At 39.6% G+C, this 24,350-nt stretch overlaps 1 protein-coding gene and 1 non-coding gene across 2 annotated transcripts; one reads left to right on the top strand and one right to left on the bottom strand.

The window, feature by feature from the left end:
* Positions 1 to 2,010: 2,010 nt before the first annotated feature.
* LOC112788496 (small nucleolar RNA R71) lies at positions 2,011 to 2,118 on the bottom strand. Its single transcript, XR_003195857.1, has one exon. It is a non-coding gene; the product is annotated as a small nucleolar RNA R71 (small nucleolar RNA).
* A 16,883-nt stretch (positions 2,119 to 19,001) lies between these two features.
* Positions 19,002 to 21,143, top strand: LOC112785844 (uncharacterized). The gene has a single exon (XM_025829267.1). It carries the CDS (start codon positions 19,002 to 19,004, stop codon positions 21,141 to 21,143), a length of 2,142 nt encoding a protein of 713 aa, XP_025685052.1.
* Positions 21,144 to 24,350: the final 3,207 nt, after the last annotated feature.

Below are 24,350 nucleotides of genomic sequence, written 5' to 3'. Positions count from 1 at the left end.
CACATCAGAGATTACTATTCTGTCCTCACCGTGCTCAGCCTCCGTAGGCCTACCAGTAACCAGTTCCGCCGCCGGGTCCCAACTACCCTCCCCCTTCTTCATGGCCGTGCCAGCGGTGCCAGAAACTTCATTCTTCGCATAGACACTTCTGCTTCTCCCCATGCTGACCGCACCGCCCTCCTGTGGTTCTACCTCCTTCACAAAGATCTCAAACACCGTCTTCCCAACAACAATTTGCATCCATTCTCGGATTACATCGAATACCCCCGTCTCAACTTGAATCCTCCCTGCTTCAAACGATGCTCCTTCCCCCGTCATTACATCACACTGGACCACGTTGCCCCACTGCCCTCCTATTCTCTTGAACGTTTCCGGCGCCCATGCATGTAAAGGAATTCCGTAGCACTCCAGCCACGCTCGTCGAGTAATACACCGTTCCGATTCCTCCCAACACGAGATCCTATGGAATACTTGCAACAAATTATCCATCTTGAATGTAAAACACTCCCTCCGCATGCTGCACAGTATCAAATATTACCAGCACTTTGCACGGCCCGATCTCCCTAACATCCACAATGTTGGGCAGATTTTTAGACACCACCGTCTTCACTGATCTGAGGTCCACTGGGTGTAACGTGTGCCCCACTAAACTCCTCGCCAACCATTCCATATTTGCTTCGACTACCGGCACATCAATTCTTTTCACAGGTCCATTCCCCTCTGTGGCATTCTTATGGTCTCGCACTGGCTGTTCCTTCATAGCTTTGGCCGTAGCCACCCCATTCCCCTGATAAGAATCCACTGCTTCACCGCCATTGGGACTTGTTATTTCCTTCCGCACTGTGCCACCCATCTGAAACTATCTTCGATACTTAGCTTCCCCGACGGTAATTACCTTTCCCCGTAATCTCCACTGGTTCATTTCTGCAATCGCCTTGAGAGCGCCCCCTTTTGTCGTGTACCGAACAAAGGAAAATAAATAGATCACACCACTCTTTCGTTTCCGGCCAAGATATATGTCGTTAATTCTTCCCGTCCAACAAAATAAGTGATACAGCTCCCTTCAAAATTAATTTTCAAATTTGTTTCAACTAACTAACTAACTTTTTGTTTGTTTCTTATCTTTTTTAAAAACTACCTAACTAACTCTCTCACTCTCTAATTTTTGAAAATATCTTCCCTCTTTTTCAAAAATTCTTTTTGATTAACTAATTATTTTCATTTTTGATTTTAATTTTCGAAAATTACTAACCTTTTTCAAAAACTATTTTCGAAAATCACTAACTCTTTTTCAAAAATTATTTTCGAAATTTTTCCTCCCTCATCTCACATCACTGCTCCTATCCTTACCTTTGTGTTTGGATTCTTCATTCTTCTTCACCCCTATTCCTTTTCTTCTTCTACTAAAAATAAGGAACCTCTTTACTGTGACATAGAGGATTCCTCTTCTTTTCTTGTTCTCTTCTCTTTCTTATGAGCAGGAACAAGGAAAAAGGCATTCTTGTTGAAGCTGATCCAAAACCTGAAAGGAATCTGAAGAGGAAACTAAGAGAAGCTAAATTACAACAATCCAGAGACAACCTTATTGAAAATTTCGAACAAGTAAAGGAGATGGCAGCCGAACCCAACAACAATAATGCAAGGAGAATGCTTGGTGACTTTACTGCACCTAATTCCAATTTACATGGAAGAAGCATCTCCATTCCTGCCATTGGAGCAAACAACTTTGAGCTGAAACCTCAATTAGTTTCTCTGATGCAGCAGAACTGCAAGTTTCATGGACTTCCATTTGAAGATCCTTTTCAGTTCTTAACTGAATTCTTACAGATATGTGATACTGTTAAGACTAATGGAGTAGATCCTGAAGTCTACAGGCTCATGCCTTTCCCTTTTGCTGTAAGAGACAGAGCTAGAGTGTGGTTGGATTCTCAACCCAGAGATAGTCTGAACTCTTGGGACAAGCTGGTCACAGCTTTCTTAGCCAAGTTCTTTCCTCCTCAAAAGCTGAGCAAGCTTAGAGTGGATGTTCGAACCTTCAGACAGAAGGAAGGTGAATCCCTCTATGAAGCTTGGGAGAGATACAAGCAACTGACCAAAAAGTGTCCTTCTCACATGCTTTCAGAATGGACCATCCTGGATATATTCTATGATGGTTTATCTGAGCTATCAAAGATGTCATTGGATACTTCTGCAGGTGGATCCATTCACCTAAAGAAAACGCCTGCAGAAGCTCAAGAACTCATTGATATGGTTGCTAATAACCAGTTCATGTACACTTCTGAGAGGAATCCTGTGAGTAATGGGACGCCTATGAAGAAGGGAGTTCTTGAAATTGGTACTCTAAATGCCATATTGGCTCAGAACAAAATATTGACTCAGCAAGTCAATATGATTTCTCAGAGTCTGAATGGAATGCAAGCTGCATCCAATAGTACTCAAGAGGAATCTTCTGAAGAAGAAGCTTATGATCCTGAGAACTCTGCAATAGCAGAGGTGAATTACTTAGGTGAACCTTATGGAAACACCTATAATCCATCATGGAGAAATCATCCAAATCTCTCATGGAAGGATCAACAAAATCCTCAACAAGGCTTTAATAATGGTGGAAGATACAGGTTTACCAATAGTAAACCTTTTCCATAATCCGCTCAGTAACAGACAGAGAACTCTGAACAAAATACCTCTAATTTAGCAAACTTAGTCTCTGATCTGTCCAAGGCCACTGTAAGTTTCATGAATGAAACAAGGTCTTCCATTAGAAATTTGGAAGCACAAGTGGGCCAGCTGAGTAAAAGGATCACTGAAATCCCTCCTAGTACTCTCCCAAGCAATACAGAAGAAAATCCAAAAGGAGAGTGCAAGGCCATTGAATTAATTGCCATGGCCGAACCAGTAAGGGAGGGAGAGGACGTGAATCCAAGGAGGAAGACCTCCTGGGACGTCCAGTGATCAATAAAGAGCTCCCCTCTGAGGAACCAAAGGAATTTGAGACTCATCTAGAGACCATAGAGATTCCATTAAACCTCCTTATGCCCTTCATGAGCTCTGATGACTATTCTTCTTCTGAAGAGAATGAGGATGTTACTGAAGAGCAAGTTACCAAGTACCTTGGTGCAATCATGAAACTGAATGCCAAATTATTTGGTATTGAGACTTGGGAAGATGAACCTCCCTTGTTCACCAATGAACCAAGTGATCTGGATCAACTGACATTGCCTCAGAAGAAACAGGATCCTGGAAAGTTCTTAATACCTTGTACCATAGGCACCATGATCTTTAAGGTTCCGTGTGACCTTGGTTCAGGAATAAACCTCATGCCCCTTTCTGTAATAGAGAAACTGGGAATCTTTGGGGTGCAAGCTGCTAAAATCTCATTAGAGATGGCAGACAATTCAAGAAAACAGGCTTATGGACAAGTAGAGGACGTGTTAGTAAAGGTTGAAGGCCTTTACATCCCTACTGATTTCATAGTCCTAGATACTGGGAAAGATGAGGATGAATTCATCATCCTTGGAAGACCCTTCCTAGCCACAACAAGAGCTGTGATTGATGTTGACAGAGGTAAATTAGTCCTTCAATTGAATGGGGACTCCCTTGTGTTTACAACTCAAGGTCATCCTTCTGTAAACATGGAGAGGAAGCATAAAAAGCTTATCTCAAAACAGAGTCAACCAGAGCCCCCATAGTCAAACTCTAAGTTTGGTGTTGAACTCCCATATCCAAACTCTAAGTTTGGTGTTGGAGAGTCTCAACAATGCTCTGAACATCTGTGAGGCTCCATGAGAGCCCACTGTCAAGCTATTGACATTATAGAAGCGCTTGTTAGGAGGCAACCTAATTTTTATTTATCTAACTATATTTTTCTTAGTTATATTTCTTTATAGGTTCATGATCATGTGGAGTCACAAAATAAATATAAAAATTAAACACGGAATCAAAAACAGCAGAAGAAAAATCACACCCTGGAAGAAGACCTTACTGGCGTTTAAACGCCAGTAAGAAGCATGTTTTGGGCGTTCAACGCTAGAATAGAGCATGGTTCTGGTGCTGAACGCCAGAAATGCACCCTGAAGAAGAGCTGGCGCTGAACGCCCAGAACAAGCACCAATCTGGCACTGAACGCCCAGAATTGTGTGCAAGGGCATTTTGCATACCTAATTTGGTGCAAGGGTGTAAATCCTTGAACACCTCAGGATCTGTGGACCCCACAGGATCACCTCAAGATCTGTGGACTCCACAGGATTCCCACCTACCTTCACTCACTTTCTCTCACCCCTCTTTCACACAATCCCATAAACATTCTTCCCCAAAACCCTTCACCAATCACCTCAATCTCTCTTCCCTATCACCACTTCACCACTCACATCCATCCACTCTTCCCCATAAACCTACCTCATAAACTCCACCTACCTTCAAAATTTAAAATCAATTTCCCACCCAACCCACCCTAAATGGCCGAACCTAACACCCTCTCCCCCCACTATATAAAGTCCTCCATTCTTCTTCATTTTCACACAACACAACCCTCTCTTCTCTTCTTGGCCGAAACACAACCCCTTCTCCCTCGCCTCCATTTCTTCTTCTTCTTCATCTATTCTTTCTTCTCTTGCTCGAGGGCGAGCAAAATTCTATGTTTGGTGTGGTAAAAGCATAAGCTTTTTATTTTTTCATTACCATTGATGGCACCTAAGACCGGAGAATCCTCTAGAAAAGGGAAAGGGAAGACAAAAGCTTCCACCTCCGAGTCATGGGAGATGGAAAGATTCATCTCCAAAGCTCATCAAGACCACTTCTATGATGTTGTGGCCAAGAAGAAGGTGATCCCCGAGGTCCCTTTCAAGCTCAAAAGAAATGAGTATCCGGAGATCCGACATGAAATCCAAAGAAGAGGTTGGGAAGTTCTAACAAACCCCATCCAACAAGTCGGCATCCTAATGGTTCAAGAGTTCTATGCCAATGCATGGATCACTAGGAACCATGATCAAAGTAAGAACCCGAACCCAAAGAATTATCTCACCATGGTCCGGGGGAATACTTAGATTTTAGTCCGAAAAATGTGAGGTTGGCGTTTAACTTGCCTATAATGCAAGGAGATGCACGCCCCTACACTAGAATGGCCAACTTTAATCAAAGGTTGGACCAAGTCCTCATGGACATATGTGTGGAAGAAGCTCAATGGAAGATTGACTCCAAAGGCAAGCCGGTTCAATTAAGAAGACTGGACCTCAAGCCTGTAGCTAGAGGATGGTTGGAGTTCATCCAACGCTCCATCATCCCCACTAGCAACCGATCTGAAGTTACTGTGGATCAGGCCATCATGATTCATAGCATCATGATTGGAGAGGAAGTAGAAGTTCATGAAGTCATCTCCCTTGAACTCTACAAAATAGCCGAAAAGCCCTCCCCTAGGGCAAGCCTAGCTTTTTCTCATCTTATTTGCCATCTATGTTACTCAGCTGGAGCTTTCATAGAAGGAGACATTCACATTGAGGAAGAGAAGCCCATCACTAAGAAAAAGATGGAGCAAGCAAGAGAGCCCATTCATGGAGCTCAAGAGGCGCATGAATCTCATCACCATGAGATCCCGGAGATGCCTCAAATGCATTTTCCTCCACAAAACTATTGGGAGCAAATCAACACCTCCCTAGGAGAATTAAGTTCCAACATGGGACAACTAAGGGTGGAACATCAAGAGCACTCCATCATCCTTCATGAAATCAGAGAAGATAAAAAAGAAATGAGGGAGGAGCAACAAAGACAAGGAAGAGACATAGAAGAGCTCAAGGACATCATTGGTTCCTCAAGAAGGAAATGCCACCATCACTAAGGTGGACTCATTCCTTGTTCTTACATTCTCTGTTTTCGTTTTCTCTATGTTAAAGTGCTTATCTATGTTTGTGTCTTCATTACACGATCATTAGTAGTTAGTAACTTTGTCTTAAAGTTATGAATGTCCTATGAATCCATCACCTCTCTTAAATGAAAAATGTTTTAATTCAAAAGAACAAGAAGTACATGAGTTTCGAATTTATCCTTGAACTTAGTTTAATTATATTGATGTGGTGACAATACTTTTTGTTTTTTGAATGAATGTTTGAATAGTGCACATATGTTTTGAAGTTGTTGTTTAAGAATGTTAAATATGTTGGCTCTTGAAAGAATGATGACAAGGAGACATGTTATTTTATAATCTGAAAAATCATAAAAATGATTCTTGAAGCAAGAAAAAGCAGCAAAGAACAAAGCTTGCAGAAAAAATAGGCGAAAAAAATAGCAAAAAAAAAAGAAAGGAAATAAAAAGCAAGCAGAAAAAGCCAAAGCTCTTAAAACCAAGAGGCAAGAGCAAAAAGCCAATAACCCTTAAAACCAAAAGGCAAGGGTAAATAAAAAGGATCCCAAGGCTTTGAGCATCAGTGGATAGGAGGGCCTAAAGGAATAAAATCCTGGCCTAAGCGGCTAAACCAAGCTGTCCCTAACCATGTGCTTGTGGCGTGAAGGTGTCAAGTGAAAACTTGAGACTGAGCGGTTAAAGTCAAGGTCCAAAGCAAAAAAAAAGAGTGTGCTTAAGAACCCTGGACACCTCTAATTGGGGACTTTAGCAAAGCTGAGTCACAATCTGAAAAGGTTCACCCAATTATGTGTCTGTGGCATTTATGTATCCGGTGGTAATACTGGAAAACAAAGTGCTTAGGGCCACGGCCAAGACTCATAAAATAGCTGTGTTCAAGAATCATCATACTAAACTAGGAGAATCAATAACACTATCTGAACTCTGAGTTCCTATAGATGCCAATCATTCTGAACCTCAAAGGTTAAAGTGAGATGCCAAAACTATTCAAGAGGCAAAAATCTACAAGTCCTGCTCATTTAATTGGAGCTATGTTTCATTGATAGTTTGAAATTTATAGTAAATTCTCTTCTTTTTATCTTACTTGATTTTCAGTTGCTTTGGGACAAGCAACAATTTAAGTTTGGTGTTGTGATGAGCGGATAATTTATACGTTTTTTGGCATTGTTTTTAGTATGTTTTTAGTAGAATCTGGCTACTTTTAGGGATGTTTTCATTAGTTTTTATGTTAAATTCACATTTCTGGACTTTACTATGAGTTTGTGTGTTTTTCTGTGATTTCAGGTATTTTCTGGCTGAAATTGAGGGACTTGAGCAAAAATCAGATTCAGAGGTTGAAGAAGGAATGCTGATGCTGTTGGATTCTGACCTCCCTGCACTCAAAATGGATTTTCTGGAGCTACAGAACTCAAAATGGCGCGGTTCTAATTGCGTTGGAAAGTACACATCCAGGGCTTTCTAGCAATATATAACAGTCTATACTTTCCTCAAGTTTAGATGACGCAAACTGGCGTTCAACGCCAGCTCTCTGCCGAATTCTGGCGTCCAGCGCCAGAAACAAGTTGCAAAGTGGAGTTCAACGCCCAAAATGGCACAAAAGCTGGCGTTCAACTCCAAGAATGATCTCTCCACGTGTACACTTCAAGATCAGCCCAAGCACACACCAAGTAGGCCCCGGAAGTGGATTTATGCATCAATCACTTACTTCTTTATGCCTGACAACCACTTCCGTTCTACCTTCGATTGAATGAGTATCTCTTAGATCTCTTAATCAGAATCTTCGTGGTGTAAGCTAGATTGATGGCGGCACTCATGAGAGTCTAGAAAGTCTAAACCATGTCCGTGGTATTCCGAGTAGGACTCTGGGATTGAATGACTGTGACGAACTTCAAACTCGCGAGTGCTGGGCGTAGTTACAGATGCAAAAGGATAGTAAATTCTATTCCAGTATGATCGAGAACCTCAAAGATGATTAGCCATGCAGTGACAGCGCATCGGACCATTTTCACAGAGAGGAATAGGATGCAACCATCGACAAGGGTGATGCCTCCAGACGATTAGCCGTGCTGTGACAGAGCATTTGGACCATTTTCCCGAGAGGATTGAAAGTAGCCATTGGCACCGGTGACATCCTTACAAAAAGCCAGCCATAGAAAGGAGTAAGACTGATTGGATGAAGACAGCAGGAAAGCAGAGGTTCAGAGGAATGAAAGCATCTCTATGCGCCTATCTGAAATTCTCACCAATGATTTACATAAGTATTTCTATCCTCATTTTACTATATTATTTTCGAAAACTCCATAATTATTTTATATCCGCCTGACTGAGATTTACAAGGTGACCATAGCTTGCTTCATACCAACAATCTCCGTGGGATCGACCCTTACTCACGTAAGGTTTATTACTTGGACGACCCAGTGCACTTGCTGGTTAGTTGTATCGAAGTTGTGACAAATTATGAATTGACATTAGAGCACCAAGTTTTTGGAGCCATTACCAGAGATCACAATTTCGTGCACCAATAACCCCCCCAGTCAGGCGAAACCCTACATTCGCGCAGCCCCCTCCCCCCAATTCCTCTTCTCCCTCTCTTCTTCCCCAACCCTCAACCACCACCACCCAGCCACCACCGCGCCACCACCCAGACACCGCCGCCACCTACCCCCCTTCCTCCCTCCCCTTCTTTCTTCTTCTTTCTTTCTCCCTTCCCCCCATCTCCGCCACTACCCTCCGCGAACCACCACCCACCGCCGCCAACCGCACCCGCCGCTTCCACCACCACCCGCAACCCCCAACCCTCTCCCCTATTTCTCCCATTACCCTTCCCAAAGCCCCTACCCCCTAACAGCAGCAACCGCCGTGCCCACCGCTGCCAACCACTGTGCCGAACGTCACCGCTACCACCCCAGCCACCTCTGTACCCCAACCTCCTTCTTTCGCCTTCCAGGTTCCGCAACGCGCAATCTCTTTTATCCATTCATAGTTTATTCTTATTTTTCCATTTTTGTTCATGTTAGGATAGTTAGATATGCATGTTGTAGTGGATTTTAGGTTGTTAGGTAGCCTAGGATGTGGTTAGTGGATTTAGGTCTGTTTATTTGCACTGTTCTTGTTTCTGTTTTTATCAAATTTGCAAATCTGTTGCTGCTGTGATCTTGTTCATATGCTATACTTTCCTGCATTTGCTGCTCTTTACATTGAACTTTCATGTTTATATTCCGTATATGTAATTGCAAGCTTTAATTTGGATTCATATGAACTGCTTGTTTGCTGTTTATTTTTTGGGAAAGTCCTATTTTAGCCGGAATGCTGCCCAAATTTCTGTGAAATATTTCTGTTCATGTCTTGGTTTTGGCATTTTCAACTATGCTTTCCTATAATTTCACCAAACCAATTCATGAATGCTTAGGCATGCATTCTTATTTTCTTTGATCTCCTGGTTCATAAATTGTACTTTTGATGTTTGATTCCTATTTTTGCCTTCTTTATCTCTATTTGAATCATCATCAAAATATTTTACTTGTTTGAATATGAGTTACCTATAGCTTCTACCTGTGATTACTTATTACTTAGACTATTTTTCTTATGCCTCTTACTTTAACCCAATTTTCACTAACTCACTAATTTTAACTCTAACCAACCTAACCTTTTCAAAACTTCTTTTATTGCTTTTCTTTCACTTTCTTTTAACATTCTAACCAAGGCATGATGTTAATTTTTCCATTTAACTTGCATACAATTACATTTTGGATTGTGATTTCTCTTTTCAGACTTTTCACTCACATACAATCCTAAATGCACATTTTACTTAACTCATATTCATTATCCTATTGCTCCTTTGCCACTTTGTGTTTTCTTTGATTATTTGCCAATTTGCTTTCCTATTTTTATTATATCCTGGTTTTCTGTTTTTCAGGATGTCAGATTCCCAGAGAAGGGGCAAAGGCAAGGCCACTACTGGCAAAAGGAAAAGAGGCGAAGCCTCCGTGTCTATCATCGACCTCACCTCCTTGCGGGAGAAAGCCTTTACCCCGCAGGATAAGGCCGACCAGCTACTTCCCGCCACTGACCCAGTAAAGTTTGTAAACCGATACTGTGAGCTGAAGTATCCGGTGTTTGCAAACTCCAGGAACCTATACCTGGGCAGACTTTGAAGATCCCAGAAGAACTCCAGCAATACACCTCTGATCAGATCAAACAACGAGGCTGGTTCTTTCTGGAGAGACCTCTGACTGAGGTTAATGCATCTTGGGTTAGGGAATTCTACTGCAACTACTTCAAAACTTCCCTAGATGCAGTGAACCTCAGAGGGAAGCAAATTCTGGTTACTGAGGAGGCAATAGAAGAGGTTCTAAAGCTTCTGCCTAAGACTTATCAGACAGATGGCTATCAGAAAGCTGAAGAGGATATGCGCTATATGCGATTTGACTGGGATGCAGTCAAGGCCCGGATTGCCCTTGACCCGTCAGTTCCTTGGGTCATGGGTCAGAACACCACCATGTCGAAAGGGATCAAGCGGATTTACCTGAACGATGAGGCTCGGCTATGGCATCAAATATTCAGCAACTACATTATGTCGAGCACTAATGAGACTGAGATACCAGTCGCTATGATCACCCTCCTTTGGTGTGTGATGGAGGGCAAGGACCTGTACCTACCACGCTTTATCCGGCACTACATGGCCAGGGTCCACGTCCGTGGCACTCTCCCCTTTTCCTATCTGGTTACACAGCTGGGCCGTCGAGCTGACGTGCCATGGGAGGATGTTGATGAGAGGCCACCTGCTACAGACTGCAAGAAGCTTATCCCGCACAGCAGGAACTTCCTGGCCTTGGGCTACAGACCCCCATTCCTGACTGCTACTGCTGATGATACGGCTACACCATCTGCCGGTCCCTCTTCCTCCACTGCTGCACCATCCACCCCTGCCACCACCACTGCACCTCCACCTGCCACAGAGCCTGTCTATCATCTGGTGCACCACTTGTTTCGACGACTTGACCAGATGGAGCGTCGCAACAAGTGACGCTACGAGCACCTGAAGCTGATGATACGATCCGGTGACATCCCCTACGAGCCTGACACACCTTCTGAGGCATCTGAGGAGGAGGCGGATGCGCCCGAGGCAGAGACCCATCCCTAGGGAGAGGCGGAGCAGGCAGACACCCAGCGGGCAGCACCCCAGCAGATCCAGGCTGTAGATCCTGAGATCCCCATTCAGACAGTCCCTCCTCTCCAGTAGCCGGACATTCAGCCAGCCACCACAGAGACACCAGCTACCATCCCTCCCAGTGATGACACCCCTTCACACCCTGCTTGAGTGAGCATCAGGGACGATGCTTCATTTTAAGTGTGGGGAGGTCGCCATCTCCGGCGTATTATCTTGGTGAACCACTACAAACTCTTTTTCTTTTATTTTGGATATTTTTTTGTATTTTTCTCTTTATTTTTATTTTTATTTTCTGAGTACTTATACATTGCTTTTATGTATTTTTACTCTATTTCTGCATCTTGCACTTTAGTTCATATCTTAGTTATTTAGTTTAGTTTGCAATTCTAACTTATTAGTGGATTATTTAGTATAGTTTACCCTTTTTATCATAAGATAGCTTAGTTTAAATTGAAAATATAAAAAAAAAGTAAGCTAGGAACTTGAACATAACAGATTTAAATCCATAAACCTTGTATATATAGCATTACATCATGTAGTTAAGTTAACAACACTTCATCAAGGAGAAACACTAGAACTTAAAAGCCATTCAATATAATTTTTACATTGAGAATAATGAGAATTTTTAACTAAACCTGCATGACATACATAAGTGATAAATGATTTTTGAGCTAGAGAACACATAGCCTGTGAGTTTTGAGCTTAATTGTATGGTTACATTTAAACCATAATTTTTATTCCTGTGTGTTCCGCCCTTCTTTTATATTCTGGTATTCTTTACTTTGTTTTAATCTATATGTCCAATTATAGAATATAGAATATAGAATACAGATACATACCAAAAGAATGATTGAGGCCATCATTTGATTTTAGCTCACTTATCCCAAAATAACCTACCTTCACATCACCCTTGTTAGCCCCCTTTAGCCTTTAAATCCCTTTTTTATTCTATTAGCCACACTACTAGCCTTAAGCAGGAAAACAAAATAAAATCCCAAGTTGAATCCTTGGTTAGCTTAAGATAGAAAAAATATGAATAGTTTAAATACGGGAAACCTATTGGGAACATGGATGATAAAAACAAAAGGTAGAAGAGTTGAAAAGAATAAAATAACTCAAACTAAGAAATTTTTGGGAAGCATGCTCATGAGAAATCAAAGTGATTAAATTACCATGTGCATTAAAAAAAAGTCATTTTTCTGTATTTAATAAGGGGATACAAAAAGAATTCCCCAAATGCAAAAATGAAAGCAATGCACATGGGATAAAAATAAAAATTGAAACATGAGCATGTAACATCCAAAAGTGGGAAAAATAATGGGAAAATAGGTAAAGAAGTTTTGTTTTACTAGGTATATATGTTAGGTGAGATCTTAGTCTAATTAAGGATTCGCTTATTAGCTCACTTAGCCTTATACATATATCCTTACCTTTACCTTGGCCCCATTACAACCTTAATTAAAGACCTCATGATTTTTGGTATGACTGTATTCTATAATTGTTGATTGGTTAGATGAAGAACAAAGTTATAGAAAGGAAGAATAAAAAGAGGAATAGAGTGATTAACCCAATAAACACTGAGTGACTAGAGAGTAAACACAAATCCAATGATGGTTCAATAGCTCATTAAACATTTATCTCTGTTTGAATTATCTAATTGTCTTGCAAGTTCACAAAATGCTTTTTCTCCCATCTCAATTGTAAAAATGCTTATTGATTATCTAAACCTTGGCTATATATACATATATGACTCCTTGAGAATGTGAATTAATTTAACTACCTGTAAGCTTTATATATGAGTGAATAAATTAGAATTGCATGATGCATCATTCATTTAGATAGTTGCATTTAGATTAGATTGCATTGCATGACATTCCATCACTTTAACCTTACTTATTACCTTGGATTTAGCATGAGGACATGCTGTTGTTTAAGTGTGGGGAGGTTGATAAACCCATATTTTATGATATATTTTGTGCTTAGTTTGAGTGATTTATTCAATCCTTCACCCACTTGTTCATGTTAATTGCATGGTTTTACTTTCCCTTCCTTATTATGTGATGTATGTGAAAAACATGTTTCCTATGATTTTAAATTAACTATTTTAATCACCTTTAATTCCATTTGATGTCGTGATTAGTGTGTTGAGTAGTTTCAGATCTTCTAAGGCAGGAATGACTTAAAGGATGGAAAGGAAACATACAAAAATGGAAGGGAAGTGCAAAATGGAGTCCTTGAAGAAACTGGTATCCACGCGATCGCATGGACAACGCGATCGCGTGCCAAGCGCGAATCAGCAGCAACGCGGTCGCATGACTGACGCGACCGCGCGCCTTAAGCAGAACGCATATGACGCGGCCGCATGACTGACGCGACCGCGTGGCAAGGAAAAGCTCCGAATGACGTGACCGCGTGACCCACGCGGACGCGTGACAGAGGCCACGCACCAGGAATTGCAGAAAACGCTCATAGCAAATTCTGAAGCCCTTTTTGGCCCAAATCCAAGTCCAGAAGGCATAGACCAGAGGTTATGAAGTGAGGGAATGCATCCATTCAGAGAGAGCTCGCCAATTTCCACTTCTCATGTTTTAGATCTAGTTTTGAGAGAGGTTCTCTCCTCTCTCTCTCTTAGGATTAGGATTTAGGACTTCTCGTAGTTTTAGGAGTAACTCTCGATCCAGGTTTAATGTTCCTTTACTTTAGTTGATTATTTACTTTTGCAATTTGATTTATGAATTCTTCTATATTCCGGATTATTTGAATTAATGTTGTTTGAGGTATTCCAGTTTAATATTGCTTTCTCTCATTTATGCTATTATTGCTTTTACTCTGAAGACATCTTTATTCCAGTAGATTTACTTTTCCCCTTTTGGTTTTGGTTAAGAAATTAGTAAATCAGGAGTTATCCAATTCAACGGCATAATTGATAATTGTTATCTTGCCAATTGAATTGAACTTCAATAATCCCAATCTTTTCTTAGGAAATAAATAGGATTCGAAGATCAAACCAATTTTTCCATTGACCTTCCCTTGCTTTAGCAAAGGTTAACTAAGAGGAATTAAGATTCAACTTTCATTACTATTGATAAGGATAACTAATTTGGACTTCCAATTTCTCGTACCTTGCCAAAAGTTTTCTTTACAGTTATTTATTCCTTTTAATTGCCATTTAATTTACTCACCATTAAATTACTTGTTCCTCATTCTTGAAACCCCAATTTGCAATCTTCATAGCCAATAATAAGAACATACTTCCCTGCAGTTCCTTGAGAAGACGACCCGAGGTTTAAATACTCGGTTTTCAATTTTAAGGGGTTTGTTACTTGTGACAACCAAAACGTTTGCACGAAAGGGATTTCTGTCGGTTTAGAGACTATATCTACAACGCGACTGTTTTTATGACATTCTTTACTGGCAAAAATCCCGTTCGTCACTGTTGCAGAGATTTCTTCTAGCATTGAAACTACTGCTCTCACACAGAGTATATGTGAAATGACCAACTTACTGAAATAAATGCAGTTGAATCAATAATAAGCATAACAAGCTCAGCCTCTCCCACCACAGCAAAGCCAACAGTTGGTCCCACAAAGAGTATGCAGGATCTGTGCTGGTTATAGTCATTATACTGATGAATGTCTGCAGCTCCAATAGGAAGACAACACTGTGGTAGCCACTCACAACTTCTATGACCGCCCGAATCAAGGATACAATCAACAAGGTGGCAACTATAACCATGGATGGCAGGACAACTCCAATCAAGGTTAGAAAGATAATTCTAACTATGGCTGGAGGGATAACTATAACAGAGGAGGCAGAGACAATAATGGAAACCAGATGTGGAATAACAATAACAGCAACAGACAGCAGAATCAGAACCAACCTTACAGAGCACCTCACCTAAGACAATCACAAGGAACCCAGCACAACCAACAACAAGTTTCTCAGGTCACTTATTCTAATTCTTCATCAAATGATGAGATGCTCCGTTCTCTTGCACAAGGACAACAGGATATGCAGGCACAGCTGAACTCTAGTCTGAATGGCTTGACTGCCACTTTACAAGCTCTCGTCTCCCAGATGGATTCATTACTTAATTCCACACATCAACCTTCAAGCTCCAGTGGAATTCCTTCTCAACCACTGCCTAATCCCAAAGGTGACATCAATGCCATTACTTTGAGGTTCGAAACCACATTACAGGAGAGGAACCATGAGGAGCCAAGCCCACTAGAACACGTGCCAGCAGAGGATATGGTGGAAGTGGAAGATGCTGAAGAGGAAGAGGATGTACAAGACATAGTTGAAGAAGAGGAAGCTCAACCACAGAATGCACTACAAGAAAAATACCCATTCAGCCACACTTTTTTTAGGCTACATTTGAAAAGCGTAGCCTATTCATAGAATAGGCTACGCTTTTCTCCGTGTTGCCTTTTTATAAGAGAAAAGGATACACAAATGCGGCATCATTTAAAAAGCGTAGCCTTAGGTATTAAAGATATCACTTATAAAGCGTAGCCGTAAGTTGATATCTATAGGTTCACTTTTCATATCAAAGGAGACGCTTTTAAAGGATAGCCTATTTGTTAAGTTTTGGGTGCATTTTAAAAGTGATGCCTAATGTCTCTAGAGCCAAAAACTTAACACTTAGTAATTTTTTTCCTTGTTTTTCCTGAAAGCAAACTGATGAGTGATGACCTTAACACTTAGTAAAACTTAGCAAACTTCTTGAGTCTCAGTCACCTTCGATAGTTCAGTCACCTTCATCCTCGTAAACCCTCGATAGCTCAGTCACCCTCGATAGCTCACCATCGTTGCCCCCCACTCACTCTCTTCACTCTCGCCATTGACCCTCTCACTCTCGGTCTCGCCATTGACCCTCTCACTCTCGCCATTGACCCTCTCACTGCAAGCGGAAACCCTCTCACTCTCGCCATTGAGAGTCGTCGCCTCCCACTCACGACTCACCTGCACTACTCTCCACATTGACCGTCATCACTCCTCTTTGCCATCGCTTGCACTGATCGTCGCTGTGCCGCCCTCACCATCGTCGTTGCGTCGCTCTCACCATCGTCATCTCCGTGCTTCTCATCATCGTCTTCGCTGTGCTCACATCATCGAATAGGTATGTATTGATTTCTATTCGCTTCTGAAATTGATCAGTGGCTTAGGGTTCCTATTTTAGGAGTTTTAATTTGGGGCTTTTAATCTCTGAAATATGGGTTTGTGAACTGTAATTTGATAACATGCATGCTGTTGTTGATGAAGATGTGTGGTATTTTAGGGTTTGTGAACTGTGATTTAATATACAGCTTGTCTATTTTCTCTATATCTTTGTTTCTGAGACTGAATCCAAATGTAGCGTTAATAAGCTTTTGTTTTTGTGATTTCTCAATAAATAAGTTGGCTTCTGTTTCTCTGTTTTCAGCTTCCTCTTTTCAGCTTCCTATTTCTAATAGAGTTCTTGCAGTTTGAATAGTTTCTTGGTTAGCCAGAAACAGAAATGGTGTGAAGAATGTAAAGAATAAAAAGAAGACAAGGAGTAGAGAAGAAGTAGAAGAGGAAGAAGAAAGGTGAGATGAATTGTAAATTGAATTGAAAGAAAGAAATCTGATTAACATGAAAACCAATCATATACAATCCTGTTTATGTAGCCATATCAGGTGAGCCTTCAACAAAGGCAATATAAATATAAAAAGACTATGTTATTTAAGCTATAATATATATAATTAACATTAATAATTAAAATTTATTAAAATATTGATATACTAATATATTTAAAAGCTTTTTTAAATTAATAATTAATACAGAACATAGTATAAGAAATTAATAATATTAATAATAACAATTCCTGTTTTGTACAGAAGTGATACAAAGAGTTTGTGGACTTTGTTAAGGAAATTTCTGATTCCTTGCTAGTTTTATGGTGTCCTCATCAGAATAAATATTATCTCAGGTGCTTCTCAGCAATAACCCTAAAGAGAGTTTAATTTGTCTTATGCAACTTCTTTATCTTTTTCAAGCACAAGATCTTCTACTTCAGGTATGAATTGGGTTTAGGATGCTTCAGTTGTAGAAATCTGATTGTTTGACATCTCCATTGTAGAAATCTAGGTATTCATCTATAAAAATGGGGACATTATAGTTACTTATACCCCTTTTGACTAAAACTACAATTTTTCCCTCAGTTGCTGATTCTTATGGTAATTCTTTTCTGAGACTGAAGTTGATTTCTTGAATAGGTGAATGATTTAATGTATTATGTGTGTAATATTGAAACGCTTTTTGTTTTGAAAGTTTTTGTACTTGATTAAATGTTTCTCTTTGATACTTTTTTTTTCTTTTAAACTGTTAGTGCGGTAATTGGCTTTCTGCTAGAACCTGTGGTTTAAAATTATTTGTGTTTGATTTTTTTATTTGTTATTTATTTATTTATTTGCTGAACTCTGTTTGTTCTGTGAGTTATTGGCATGAGGGTTTGTGCTAGGTTTGAAAAAATTGTTAAGACATGAACTTTATTGTGATAGTTCAATATAAACCTCATGTGGAGCACAATGTAAGAATGTTGTAAGTGGCTAATTAATTTCCTCCATTGAGTTGAGTTAGCTCTAATGATTCTTGAAATGCTGGTCTATTCCTACATTTCAGCTTTTTTCAAACCCATAGCTTATTATTAATAATTGGAGGGAAATTTGCTAAACTATAACTTAAAGGAACATTGTTGGCTAATGGGGTAAAGGTTTTCTACATCAATGGAACGAAATTGGTGTAGGTGTTTACTATTTTGAAAAAGTTATTAATCCACGGATCAAACCACAGTATGTTACACTTTTGTGGAAATAGGGTGGCAATTTTATTCTGCTTTTTGCTGGGTTGGTTGATGATATATGTGCATAACTATTGTTTGGTTAAAATTGAATTGATTAAATTTCAAAAAAAACTCACTCTTCATGATTACCTTTACTATATGATTAATGCCAAGAGGGGTACTCAGCAACTTGGCAATGATCACCATAAATCCTTAGAAGAAAATCGTAATCCTGTTAAACTATTCTTTTTTTTTTTTTAAAAAAAAGCATACTAAATATGTAGATTGAAATGAAAAACAAAAGAAGGATAGAAACAAAAACATAAATCCGAGAATGTGGGAGGAGACCGAGTCCTATTTATACTAACCAACTAACTAGTTCTTGGATCCTATGTTGTCAGCCAAGCTCCATTCCGCGAATCTTGGCTAGCCGGCCAATATAACTGCTATGCAGGTTTTGCCTCGTGCGATCTTTATCCACACGTGCATCAGCATGGACCTTACATTGAATCTGAGCTCATTTCCTTTCTTGGGTCAGCTGGATCACTCTTTGACTTGACACTTCCTCTCTTTAAATGAAATTTTAATTAATAGCCATATTTATACACTTAAAATTTTGTTGTTTTGCCGTTATCTGTTGAATGATTTAATTGCTGCTGCTGCTGCTGGGTCCCAAATCTGTTTGATTATATCAACTTAATTCTTGCTAAATGATGATTGTGCTAATTTCGTGGTTAAATTGTTGGATATGGCAATTACAATTTTTTTTGTCTGTAATTGTTACAGTTATTCGTGGTTAAGGTTGAAGGCAAAAGTTTTTGGTTAAGGTCTTCCAAGAAGATTTTGTCAAAACGTTGATCGTGTCATGGCAAGGTATAATGCATACTTTAATTCTTTTGATTTGTTAGTTTTGAAGTTGCAATTTAACTTATTATATGTGTGCTATAAATTCTATGTTTCTCTTTATTTGTTTTACCTCAATGGGTTTCTAGAGAATTACTTGTAAGACTAGGAACTATTTCCCAACCTAATTACAAGGCTTTGAATGTCCTTTTCATTGCCCATTCCCTTTGTAGCGAATAACACCCTGCCTCCTCTATTCTTCTAATCTTCACTTTGCGACCCCTTATAAATTTTCCGCCTAAAAAATTTAATAATTATCGATTAGGTTTTGTGATATGCCAAAGGATTGGATGGATCTACCGAGGTATAGCGAAGAGTATATCAATGGTGTTATTAGTTTTTTAGACTTTGCATACTCTGAGGGAGAACCGGACGGACGACAAATTCAATGTCCTTGTAAGAGGTGTTGTAACATTAATTGGTATAGAAGAGATGTGGTATTCGACCATTTAGTAGCCGACGGATTTGTTAAGGGATATAGAACATGGATTAATCATGGCGAATGGGCAATCCGGATGGCGGTTGACGATGACACGGATGATGAAGAAGGTGCACATGATGACATCGAAGGACTGCTTAATGATGCATTTGGAGATGTATCTCATGCTAAGGGTGTTACTATAGGTCAAAATGAAGAGGCTAAAAAATTTTACAATTTAATAGATGGGGCAAGTCAAGAGTTATACCCGGGTTGCAAGAAATTTTCTACATTATCTTTTACCATCCGTCTGTACTTGTTAAAGTGTTTGCACGGTTGGAGCAATACCTCCTTTACTTCACTTCTTAAGCTATTGAAAGAGGCAATGCCTGACATTAACATACCTTCATCTTTCCATAAGACAAAGTCTATGATAAGAGATTTAGGTCTGGATTATAAAAAAATTGATGCTTGTCCTAATGATTGCCTCCTGTATAGAAAAGAACTAAAGGATAAAAAACAATGTCGTGTGTGTGGAACTTCTCGATATACTAAAAATTCTAGTGATAATAGCGAGAACCAACCTGACAAGAAAGGTCGTCCTATTCCTGCAAAGACTCTGAGATACTTTCTTATAATTTCAAGACTTCAGAGATTATTTATGTGCTCAAAGACGGCAGCTAGTCTGAGGTGGCATTATGAGGAGCGCGTAAAAGATGGGACGTTAAAGCATCCTGCTGATGGCTTGGCATGGAAGAATCTTGATGAAATGGATGAAGAATTTGCAAAAGAATCTCGCAATATTAGACTAGGCTTGTCAAGTGATGGGTTCAACCCATTTCGTAGCATGAACATTTCATGGAGCACGTGGCCCGTGATGCTGATGGTATACAACTTGCCTTCGTGGATGTGCATGAAACCCGAATATTGTATGCTTTCTTTGCTTATTCCTGGGCCACAATCACCTGGTAAAGACATTGATGTGTATCTACAACCATTGATAGAAGACTTGAAGTTGTTGTGGGAAAAAGGGGTCGAAACCTATGATGCGTCAAAAAATGAGACCTTTCAAATGCGGGCAGCTCTTTTGTGGACAATCAACGATTTTTCTGCTTATGCTATGTTGTCTGGGTGGAGTACAAAGGGAAAGTTGGCTTGCCTTTGTTGCAACAAAAATACCAGTAGCTTACAACTAAAACACAGTTGGAAGACAGTTTATATGGACCATCGTGTCTTTTTACCCATGGATCATCCATGGAGAACCAATACAAGGTCTTTTAATGGGAAGCAGGACTTAAGACCCCCTCCACCTGTTATAGAAGGACCCGAAATTTTTGAGATGCTACAAAATGCTGAGAATGTCTTTGGAAAGAAGCAAAGTACATCAAATAGTTTCCCATGGAATTGGAAAAAAAGATCAATTTTCTTTGAATTGCCTTACTGGCACAAGAACCCACTGTGTCACAACTTAGATGTCATGCACATAGAGAAGAATATACTTGACAATGTAATTGGAACTCTCTTGGATATCCCAGTCAAGACAAAGGACCATTTGAATGCTCGATATAACTTAAAAGATTTGGGTATCTGGAAAAATCTTCAACCAAAGGAGGTGAATAATGGCAAAAGAACAATGTTGGCAAAGGCATGCTTTTCTATGACTGCTGCAGAGAAGTCAATTTTTTGTGGTGTTTTGAAGACAACAAAGCTACCCGATGGCAGTGCTTCGAATATATCACACTATGTACATCTAGGAGAAAGAAAAGTTTCTGGGTATAAGACCCACGATGCTCACTTTATGCTTCACTATTTACTACCAATACCGATTAAAAGCATCCTTTCTGATCATGTGGCCATTCCGTTGATTCGACTAAGTTCCTTTTTTCGTCGCTTGTGCAAAAAGTTCATCACACTGGAAGAGATAGATTTACTGGAGTTAGAGATTGTGGAAATATTATGCCAGCTTGAGAGGATCTTTTCCCTAGTTTTTTTGACATAATGGTTCATCTTCCCATTCATTTAGCAAATGAGGTGAGATTGGGAGGTCCGGTGCACTTTCGTTGGATGTATCCTCCGGAAAGGTACATGTGTACATTAAAGTCATATGTTCGCAACAGAAGTCGGCCCGAAGGTTCTATTGCTGAGGCATATCTGGCCGAGGAGTGCTTAACTTTCTGCTCAAGATACTTGCATGGAGGTGTGCAAACAAGACTTAATAAGCGGCCTCGGAATGATGATGATCCTAACGAAGACGAAGTTGTGCCATCAAAGTTATTTTCTAAAAAAGGTCATTCGTTAGGTGTGGAAAATGGAGAACCAATTAATCTAGATGACAAATCAATTGCTCAAGCCCATGTGTATGTATTAAACAATTGTGAAGAAGTGGCAGATTATGTTAGGTAACTTAATTAAACTTTTTTTTACTCCGATCAAGTTCACCCATATTTTTTAGATTAAACCTAAATATTATTAATTATAGAGAGCATGAGGAAGAGGTTAACAATCAGCGGGGAACGAAATGGAGAAAAGCAAAAGTTCACAACAAAACGTTCGCGCAGTGGTTTGAAACTCGTGCGAGGGATCCAAATGTGCCTTTCTGGCTAAAAGAATTATCTCGAGGTCCAAGCTCTGTTGCAAGAAGATTTTCTGGATATGTAATTAATGGATACAGGTTTCGCACGGTGGAATGTGAGGCAAGGAGAAAAACACAAAACAGTGGTGTCACATTAACTGCTTTAACTTCAAGCTTTGCAAGTGCTAAAGATCAAACTCCAATCCAAGATAATGTAGCTTATTATGGCATGTCATTTGAGATAGTAGAGTTAGCTTATTTTGGGCGTTTTAAGGTTGTCTTATTTCGGTGTGAGTGGTACGATGCTGGGAGAGATAAGTATGGTCTTACATTTATTCACTTCCATAAGAAATGCTTCCAGGATGAACCTTTTATACTAGCATCTCAAGCACATCAATGTTTTTATGTGCAAGATCCATATGAACATAACAAACATTATGTTATGGAAACTGTCCCAAGAGATTATTTAAAACAAGCGACGAATCTGAGCCTAAGGCCCGTCAAACACACTATAGTGAACAACACGAGCGTATAACGAGCCCTGCCATACCAGCTGATGATGGTGAACTTATTCTGGAGAGGACTGATTTACGACCCACGGTTATTGAAACGGTTCCCCAAGTGACTTCTACCCAAGAATATGAGGCAGACTTCATTGGAGATTCTGATTCTGATTGGTCATCCTAAGCAATTTATTGCTTAATATGTACATATGTATACTTAAGTTTTCTTCTTCACATTTTTATTTGTAAGTAATGCTTATTTTTTTGTTAATTTGTCAGTCTCTTACATTTTTCTTATATTGATTTTGATGGGTATATTGACTCTACTTAACTAATTTATTTGTGTAGGAATAAGGAATTTATTGATCTTAAAGCTACATCAAGTAAGAATTTGCTTAGACAATTCGAGGTTAAGAGACAAAGGATTGTAACTGAACGCAAGAAATATGAAATGGAAGCTACAGCTGCTAATGACAAGGAGAAATCTGAGCGAAGGGTGGATGAACCAGAAAGTCAATTGGAGATGCGTGCAACCAAAGGACAGAAGAAATCCACGTCAAAGAAGCTGGATTTTAGTCATCTGCAAAGCACATTCGACTCTATTAGCAAAAGGACTAACTCCACGCCTACCACCTTGGAAGTACAGCCAAACATTCCACCGCAACAGCTAGAAAATAAAAAGATAAAAGAGCTATTGACTATGCCTACTGTTGAGAAAGTCAAGAATGGAGTGCAGGGTGGAAAATCAACACAAGGCTTGAAGAAGTCTAAGCCTACAAACGTAGAGGTAGATGAACTTACAAGGAACCACGAAGAAATTCGTAAAATGAACAAGGATGTGTGATAAACCACTATTTTATGGTTTATCTTGTACTCAATTGAGTGGTTTTTATCAACTCTTTACCCACTTATTCATACTATTTGCATGTTTTACATTTTCCTTCCTGGTTTTGTGCTATGATTGAAAACATGCTTCTTTGATCTTATATTTGCTTATTATTAATCCTCTCTTATTACCATTAGATGCCTTGATATATGTGTTAAGTGTTTTCAGAGATTACAGTGCAGGAATGGCTCAGAGGATGGAAAGGAAGCATGCAAAAGTGGAAGGAATACAAGAAGTTGGAGAAACTGCTAAGCTGTCCAGCCTGACCTCTTCGAACTCAAACGGCTATAACTTTAGCTACAGAGGTCCAAACGACACGGTTCTAGTTGTGTTGGAAAGATAACATCCGGGGCTTCGATTTGATATATAATTTTCCATAGCTGCCCCAAAGTTAGGCGACGTGAACGCGTGAATGACGCGTCTGTGAACCTCAACCCGCGCGGCCGCATGGACGACGCCTCCGCGTCACTTGCCCACGACCTGGAGGTAACAGAAATCACAGGGGGCGATTTCTGGGCTGCTTTTGACCCAATTTTCAGCCTAGAACACACAGATTAGAGGCTATAAGGTGTGGGAATGCGTCCATTCAAAGAGCTCTCACCAATTTTTACTTCCCACGAATTAGAATTAGTTTTGAGGGAGGCTCTCTCCTCTCTCTTTAGGATTAGGATTTAGACTTAGGATTTTTATTCGCTTTCAGGATTATCTCTTTTGATCAGGTTCAATATTCCTTTTATTTACTTTTTCAAGTTACTTTATGAATCCTTTCATGTTACGGATTACTCTTTTATCAATGTTATTTGAGGTATTTCAGTTTAATATTGATTTCTTTTATTTATGCTATTGTTGTTTTTACTCTGAAGACATTTTTATTCTAGTAGATTTACTTCTCCTTTTGATTTTGGTTAAGAAATTAGTAACTCTGGAGTTATCAAACTCAAACATGATTGATAATTGTTATCTTTGTTAATTGAATTGAACTTCAATAATCCCAATCTTTTCTTAGGAAACAAACAGGATCCGAAGATCAACCCAATTAATCTCTTGACCTTCCTTTATATTAGTAAAAGCTAACGAAGTAGAATTAAGATTCAATTATTATCATCATTGATAAGGATAGCCAGGATAGGACCTCTAATTTCTCATACCTTGCCAAAAGTTTATTTTACAGTTATTTATTTATTTTTAATTGCCATTTAAATTATTTGTCATATTCATTCGTCATTCTTGAAACCCAAAATCTAC

This window comes from Arachis hypogaea, chromosome 20 (assembly GCF_003086295.3).
Source record: "Arachis hypogaea cultivar Tifrunner chromosome 20, arahy.Tifrunner.gnm2.J5K5, whole genome shotgun sequence".
Classification (NCBI taxonomy): domain Eukaryota; kingdom Viridiplantae; phylum Streptophyta; class Magnoliopsida; order Fabales; family Fabaceae; genus Arachis; species Arachis hypogaea.
Note: the sequence above shows the minus strand (reverse complement) of the source record. Positions and strands in the feature narration are given on the sequence as shown.